General features: G+C 37.8%; 1 protein-coding gene across 1 annotated transcript; it reads left to right on the top strand.

Moving 5' to 3' along the window:
- Positions 1-1,749: 1,749 nt before the first annotated feature.
- LOC120296968 (vomeronasal type-2 receptor 26-like) lies at positions 1,750-8,326 on the top strand (the record flags this gene model as incomplete). The annotated part of the gene is made up of 4 exons (XM_039319049.1): positions 1,750-1,929; positions 3,752-3,979; positions 6,915-7,041; positions 7,476-8,326. Coding segments are annotated over exons 1-4 (1,386 nt in total), but the record flags the coding sequence as incomplete, so codon positions are not given.
- Between the last annotated feature and the right edge of the window lie 439 nt (positions 8,327-8,765).

Below are 8,765 nucleotides of genomic sequence, written 5' to 3'. Positions count from 1 at the left end.
AGCTCCTCATTCCATGCTTTCCTCACCTCTGGAATATCTTAACTAATGAAATTTAAGAATGAAGGTTTTATACTTTTTCAAAGAAGTGCTTCAGAACATAGGTGCACTCTTCACTTCTCTAATACTCATTAAAACCGACAAATACATCATTTTAGGCAAAGAGAAAAGCATTATCAAGATGTCTATCTAAATCCAATCCTTGTCACATTCTAAGATTGTAGAATTAACTGAAACTCTTCTTGCAGGCTGTTGCCTAAAAACCTACAGCATATCCTAGCCTTCAGATTTGCCATTCAGGAGATCAACATGAATGAGAACTTGTTACCCAACATCACCTTGGTCTCCAAGGTCTATGACAATGGTTTTCAAGCACTGAAAGCCTCTGAGAACCTTTTGACTCTTTTCTTTGTTGAAGGCCGTTGTCCCCTCAATTACAGGAGGGGAGAGGAGCAAAACATCATGGCTATCATTGGTGATCTCCCTTCCCAGAACACCATACAGATGGCCAACACATTAAATGCCTACAAAATTCCACAGGTAGGTATCCGGGCTAGCATAAATGCACAAGAAAGGAAAGAGTGGTGGTTAAAAGTGGAGAGATCCCCTCAAAAACAGCTGCAATATTGGGGAGCTGATTTGGGGTAGTTTTTATTTATTTATTTATCTTTCCAGAGAAATGTAAGGTATCAATTACTATTACAACCACAGTAATTCTTAATAAGCACAAACATATTTAGTTTGTAAGAAATGGTGTAGGTATCATTGTTTCTGTCTTCTTCTTCTTCTTCTTCTTCTTCTTCTTCTTCTTCTTCTTCTTCTTCTTCTTCTTCTTCTTCTTCTTCTTCTTCTTCTTCTTCTTCTTCTTCTTCTTCTTCTTCATTCTTTGGGTGTTGAGAGAGATACAAAATTCTGGTTCTTGCACTTCTGGTGTGCTCAACCATTGTTAATTGATGCTGTAATAATATGTCTGATATTGTCTCTCCATCTTCTGGGTGTGCCTCACGTTCTTTGACTTTCTCCTCTTTCTGTAAATGCTACAACAATGTTAAATACATTTATGAGTAAAGCATTAGTTATCTTAGCCTTATAATATAAAATGCTAGATGAATGCTCTCAGATACTGTCAGGTCCTTAATGAATAAGACTCCTCTCTTGTTACTCATTCCTCTCTCCTCTCTATTTCTGGTTAGCACAATCAAAGACTGAAATGATTTTTCTCTAAAAGTGCTAATGATGGTCTGGTTGCAAAAGCTCTGAGGAAAGATTTGTTGAGCTCCAGATTTGGTATTTGTCTCACCCATCAAGATTTTCTATGGAAAAACAGTGTCCCAAAGAAATCTACTTTTCCATTTTTTGATGCAATATTTAGTCTAAAAGTACATCATTATTATTCCTTTTCTGCAGCTCAGTTATGGCTCTTTTGACCTTGCATTGAGTGATAAAATGCAGTTTCCTTCTTTCTTCTGGATGACTCCTAATGAAAACCTTCACTATGTTGGGATTATTCAGCTCTTGAAACATTTTGGATGGAACTGGATTGGCCTTCTCATCCCAGAAGACACCACTGGAGAGAGATTTTTCAGAATTCTGAGGCCAAAATTAATTCAGAGAGATATTTGCATTTCTTTCATTCAATTTATTCCAAGACTGATAAATTATGAACCCAGTACCTTCCGGAAGAATAATCTAAATAACATAGCACTTTTCCTATGGTATAGTAAAACCAATGTAATACTTGTTTATGGAGACATGCAATCTATAGAAGGCTTACGAGTAATTCTTGAATGGTATGAAATTAGTAACAGTCTCCCATTAGAGCGGGTTTGGATCATAAGTGCTTTGTGGGATGTCACTTCTGTCTTTGAGCCCCAGAAATTCACAGCATTGTCCTTCAATGGCAGCTTGTCTTTTGCCTTTCACACAAATATGGTACCAGGTTTTCAAGAGTTCCTTGAGAACCTAAATCCATTTCACTCTAAAATGTATTTCCTACCTCAGTTCTGGAGTACTGCATTTACCTGTTCATTTCCAACGTACAATATATATGCACAAGGCAAAAGAAGCTGCACTGGGAAGGAGGATCTGGGGAGTCTCCCTGGAACTGTCTTTGAAATGGAGATGTCTGGTCAGAGCTACAATATTTACAATGCTGTGTATGCTGTAGCGCAAGGTCTCCATACCATGTATTCACCCAGAACCAGGAAGAAGACAATGGACAAAGGAGAGAAGTGGAATTTTCTGAAAGTCCAACCTTGGCAGGTGAATTATGGTGCCTCCTAATGTAATGGAAATGTAGCTTTAATCGCATATTTATTTCAATTTTTACAACATTCATTAACAGTGTATTTTTACTCCAGTCCCATCTGCATTTATCTGAAAGTTTCTGGTTGAACAAAACATAATTTTGTTTAGATTACAGAAGATTACTTGCCGAGCCCGAGGGTGGGGTCAAATGCATCATCAGTTTCATGTCTCTATACCCCCATAAAAGACCTAAGTCCTGCTCCCTTGACTTTTCTCTGGTACCAATTCGCCTTGACCATTAGTAGTTCATATTCCTATTTATAGGTATAATGAAATAAACCTGTACGACTTGACTCAGTTCTGGTTCCTGATTTCTTGCACCTGACAGGTAGGCATGCAACAAGTAACAATACCAGGTTCTTCATTTAGCTATTCCATTAGAGTAGAAGAATTATATATATAATATATATTTTAAATTGCTCTTTATAATTTTTAGTCGTCTAGACACTTGGTGGTAACCTCTGAAAGTGCATATTCCTTGTTGCAATTTTGATTTTTTTTTTACAGATATTATTTTAGCTATATGGGACTAATTTTTTCCCCAGAGGCCTTTTGCTCTCTTTCCAATCTTCAATCCAAAAAATTCTCAAATCCAGTATAAGATTACCTTTTTTGCAGCATTTTGTGGCTGAGTAGAGAAAACAATTTACTGCAGTAGAGAGAAGAAAGAATTTCTGCAAAATAATAATAATGGAATGAAGTTGGAGGCAGGGTTATGATAGAATGAGAATACTTACCTTTCTCTAAGATATGTTTGGTGTAAGCTGATTTAATCTGCAAAGGCCATAAAGGAACTTCTTAATCTTGTTTTCTGGGACAGGATTCCAATAAATATGTTTTGTTATGATATCCATTAGATATAATGGGCAGCCACAAAGAGTCAAGCCATTTTCCAAAGCACATGAAAGGAGAACAAAAAGCAATGGTTGGAAATTAATCAAGGAGAAAACCAACTAAACCTAAGGGGAAATTTCCTGACAGTTAGAATAATTGATCAGTGGAACGGCTTTCCTTCAGAAGTTGTGGGTGCTCCGACACTGGAGGTTTTTAAGAAATTGGACAGGCATTTGTCTGAAATGATCTAAGGTCTCCTGCTTGAGCAAGAGGTTGGAGTAGAAGACCTTCAGGGTCCTTTCCAATTCTCTTATTCTAATATTCTGTTTTTCTGTTATATTTCTTAGCAATAAATTTTGTCTCTCATGAAATGCAAAATTTGGAAGAGCAATTTATCTGACAAAATCTGTATTAATTACTTAAACTTAAAAAATGTGAACATATTCCTGCAAAGTAGAATTATGCCTTTGAACATAAAAAAATTATTAACTCAAATGTTTGGAAGTTCATTAAAAATCAAGCTCAGCACCATTTGGTAAATCACAGCATGGAACTGTAAATCCTATTGCCTACTATCAGCACTAATTTCTCACTTATCTCTCTTATCTTTTAGCTTAGTTTATTTCTGACAAAACTCCATTTCAACAATAGTGCTGGGGAAGAAATAGCTTTCAATGAGAATGGAAACCTGGCAGCAGCATACAATATCATCAACTTGATTACTTTCCCCAATCGATCCTTTCATAAGGTCCAAGTTGGCCATATTGAACCTCAGAGTTCTCAGAAGGAAGACCTCACCATTAATACAACTGCCATTGTATGGAATCCCAAATTTAAGCAGGTGAAATTTAAAAAAACAACTAAAATGGTGATATTTTCTCAATTTCTGGAATTTTAAACAAGTAAACTCAGAATTGTTCCAAGATCATTTGAAAACTTTTAATGATGTTAGAACAATTTTGTATCCTGGAAAAATGAAACAATTCTCAATTCTACATTATACTTTCAGATTGTGGGGAAAGAGAGCTTTGCTGGCTGGGGTTATGGAACATCTGGGTCCAGAGGACTTTCCCACTAATGGGTTTATCTGACTGTTTAGTCGATGGTTGAATCAGTTTCAGAACCAAAGCATGAAAAAGATCAGCAAATCTATTTACCACTTCAGCCTAACCTACACATCCCATCTCCCTGGATTTTTGCAGGGCATGTTTCTCTTGCCACTCACAGTTTTTCCTTCCCATAGCCAATTCAAAAATCTGGGGACAGCTGCTCGCCATTTTGATATAGTGGTTTTTTCAAGTGATGTGCTTTGGAAAAGTATAATAAATTTACTGCTTTAGAGAAGTGAATAGCTTTTCAGCAGTCAGTGATGCTTATGCATTTTGAAAACAGGCAAGATTGAACTAATGTGCTATCCCATTGTATTGCTCATCACAGAATAGGAGAGATTAATTAGACATCTACTAAAACTGACCATCACCCCAACTCTTCCGCTCACCACACCTGGATTTGCTTCCTTGATTGGCATAATTTGTTCTTGTATGATAGCCTCTGCGGTGGGAATGCCCCCTTGCACATCTCAGAAGCTGCATTCTACTGCTTGTGAAATGCTTTGGATATGCTGTATGTCAGGCTGTGCCATGTGGTTGGTCTTATACCTTCTTTCTTCCTTTTTCTCCCCATTGTGTTGCACAGACATCTTATGACAAATGAGTGTGGGCACCCATTCTGCTTGAATTGTTCATGTAGGTATCTGCTCTCCAACTGTTTGTCTTGCTGGTTACTCCAGTGGCTTTTCACCTTGCCTTATAGTGTTCTGATGCAACTCCTTTCGTGTGACAGTGGATGGTTGCTGCTGAAATTCAGAATTGTGGAGCGTGGGTGGCCTTGTGATAAACTGTGGTTTCTAGGTATCCCAAAGATGCTTTTTCATGCAGCAACTGGACTTTCTTGTTTTTCTTTGAAGACATTTCACTTCTCATCCAAGAGCTGAAGAAGCTTCTTGGATGAGAATTGAAACGTCTTCAAAGAAAAATAGCAAAGTCCAGTTGCCTTGTAAAAAAGAATTTTTGGGATTACTATGACCTGGATAACGAGAATCTCCATAAACATTTAACTCTAGTTTCTAGGCTTCCATCTTCTGTGTTTACAAGTACATCAAAAAATCGCAAATGCCTAGTTGTTTTTCCTTCATTGTGAACTGTATATTAGGGAGGATGGAGTTCAGTATGGTATGAAAATTTGTAAGTGTATTTCTCTTGATGATGACAAATATCTCATCCATGTAGCAGCACCAGAATTTAGGTGTGTAGTTCTGAAATGAATGGTGTTCTATCTCACCCAGGACTGTTTCTGTAATGATTCTGTCATGGTTCCGACAGACAGAGACAAATAAAGCAGAACTCCAAGGCTTGAAACTTCCTTAGAGAACATGTTTATTAGTTACAAAGTATCGGCATGGTCAAGATTGAAACCAAGTCTGGATACATACATACATAACAATTCCCCAATAAAAAGTTAGAAATCCCACCCATAAAGCTATGCAAGCAACTATTGCTTTTTCTTGGATGAGAAGCAAAACGTCTTCAAAGAAAAACAACAAAGTCCTATTGTCTCATAAAAAAGTATTTGGGATAACAATGACCTGGATGACTGAGAATCTCCATAGACATTTAACTGTAGTTTCTAGGCTTCCATCTTCTGTGTTTACAAATGGTAATTGCCTAACTGTTTCTTCCTCCATTGTGAACTGTATGTTGGGGAAGATGGAGTTCAGAATGGCATGAAAATCTTTAAGAGCATTTCTCTTGATGATGACAAAAATCTCATCCACATAGCAGCACCAGAATTTAGATATCTAGTTATGAAATATATGGTGTTCTAGTTCATGCAGGACTGTTTCTCCTGCATGAATTCCTGACATTCATCAGATGAGGAGCCCCGAACTCATTGGTAGCCTCACACTGCAATGGACAAGGATACACATTCAATTTTCAACTTTTAAGATTGTTGGACAAGCAGGCACAAAAAAAGCCAGGGAAGTAATTGAAGCCTGGTCCCCTTGTCAGTCATTAGGAGTGATGATTTACATTTAGCCTAGTACTTAAAAGGTGAGGGCTGGGCAGCACACGCTAATGACTTAAAAGCCAGCCATCGACATCTAAAAAGCCACTTATCACAGGTACTATAAATACCACACACAGAACAGCACATACTGTGTTAGAGAGAAGTTCCTAGAAGATGGGCTCCAACACAAGTCCAAAAGCTTGTAATACAACCTCGGGTCCCAGAGACCGACCCAGATTGGATCCTGCAATATTATCCTGGGACACACATATTGGCCTTCATTTGTGACTACATTTATTATACATGGAGAATCAGGACACCATTCTCCAATGGCAATGCAACACAGAGATAATTAAAAAAGGACAGCAAATGCTAGGCAGGAATATATTTGCCATCAGCTCAAGGAAGTGAGGAAGACTAAATATGGATGTCATTACCAACCAAAATTCTTAGAAATTCAACATTTCTCATATAAGTTTATTTCTTATTATTTGTCAAATTAAGACAGCTCATTAAGTTTGTGAGAGATTCCTTTATGACCCTCTTCGGATATTTCAAATTCCTTTATGTATGATGTAGGAGTTGTGAAGGGATTTCTATCCAAATTTTCAATAGCAGTTAAAAGATGTTCACCTCTCTTCTAACTGAATCTAGCAATCAGTTCTAGGAATTTAAAAATTTTAATTATTTTCTTTTGCAAGTCCCATTAGACACCACCTTCTGCCACCTGTGTAGAAAGTTGCTATCCTGGGTACCGGAAATTAATTAAGGAGGGGAAACAGGTTTGCTGCTATGACTGTGTCCAATGTTCAGAGGGGAGCATTTCCACCCTGGTTGGTAAGAAAAAGAGATCTACGGTAATATCTCTTTAAAAATACATTATTCTCTAATCAAGTTTGGGTTTTTTAATATAATTTTAAACACAAGAATAGATTGATTGGGATCTCTCACCTGCCTTGTTTTTTTTCTTCTTTTTTTAAATAGAAGTTTTTCTTTATTTAGGTCTGTAATCTCTTCTTCAAGAAATATGGCATATTAAATAAACTTTTAAAAAGATTTTCCTAAGGCACAATTTTTGAAAGAGGTTTATTTTCTTTATATGAAGCCAATTCTACTTATCAGATTCAAGTGGTAATATGGAAACTTGCTCAGAATACAACCATACTTTTATTTGTGAAGATTCCAAAAACTGTTTCAGCAAAGAATAATTGTTAAAACCTAATATCAATTCAATGTGTAGAATTTTTAAAAATCTTATTTATGGTTTTTAGATTCCAAGCAATGTGAGAGGTGCCCAGAAGAACAATATCCAAATGAGAAGCACCATCAATGTATTCCCAAAATTATTGCCTACTTATCCTACGAAGAATTCCTGGGAGAAATCCTGACTAGCTTTGCTGTTTCTTTTGCTGTAATCACAATTGTAGTGATGGGGACATTTATCCGCCACCAAAACACTCCCATTGTCAAAGCCAACACTTGGGATATCACCTGCACTTTGCTTTTCTCACTCCTGCTGTGTTTTCTCTGCTCTTTCTTCTTCCTCGGATGCCCAGGGATAGTCACATGTCTCCTCCGGCAAGCAGTTTTTGGAGTTGTCTTCTCCATTGCAGTATCTTGTGTGTTAGCCAAAACCATCACTGTGGTTCTGGCCTTCATAGCCACAAAGCCAGGGAACCGCATGAGGTGGTGGATAGTCATTGTGTTTTGCTCATTTATTCAAACAAGCATCTGTGCTGTGTGGTTGACCCTTTCTCCTCCTTTCCCAGAGTTGGACATGCATTCCCAATTGGATGAGATCTTAGTGCAATGCAACGAAGGCTCAGAGATCATGTTTTATGTTGTGCTGGGCTACATGTGGCTTTTGGCCCTCATCAGCTTCATAGTGGCCTTCTTTGCCCGGAAGTTGCCCGACAGTTTCAATGAAGCCAAACTCATCACCTTCAGCATGCTGGTCTTTTGCAGTGTTTGGGTCTCCTTTGTGCCAACCTACTTAAGCACTAAGGGGAAATCCATGGTGGCTGTGGAGGTCTTCTCTATCTTGGCCTCAAGTGGTGGCTTATTAGGTTGCATTTTTATGCCCAAGTGCTATATTATCATGCTGAGACCAGAGCTGAATGCCAGAGAGCAGCTAGTTAGGAAAAAGACTAGTGTGGTTTCAAGTGCAGCGTAAATGCTGCCCTAATTCCTAATTTGGCTGAAGACAACATAACAGATGATTGGTCAAAGAATTTTATTCAGGAATAGATGTCTTCTTCCATTTTTGAAAGGAATAACATTTAGACTTGTATACAGCTCCATAGCAATTTCAGCACTCTCGGCACGGTTTACCATGTAAGCATTACTTGCACATTGCCCCCAACAATCTGGGTCTTTATTTACCAACCTCAGAAGGTTGGAAAGCTGAGCGAACCTTGCACCTAGTCAAGATCAAACTGGGCTTTGTATGCAATACTGTCTTCTAACACTATGTCACCAGGGCTCTTAATGTAAGAAACTTCACAAACACACAATAACAAGGAAAAAATGTGCACTATTTTTTCTGGATGAAGACGTCTTTT

The sequence above is a fragment of the Crotalus tigris genome, unplaced genomic scaffold, assembly GCF_016545835.1.
Source record: "Crotalus tigris isolate CLP2741 ecotype Arizona unplaced genomic scaffold, ASM1654583v1 scf7180000022016.99658, whole genome shotgun sequence".
In the NCBI taxonomy this organism is placed as follows: domain Eukaryota; kingdom Metazoa; phylum Chordata; class Lepidosauria; order Squamata; family Viperidae; genus Crotalus; species Crotalus tigris.
This window is presented reverse-complemented; position numbering and strand designations above follow the sequence as displayed.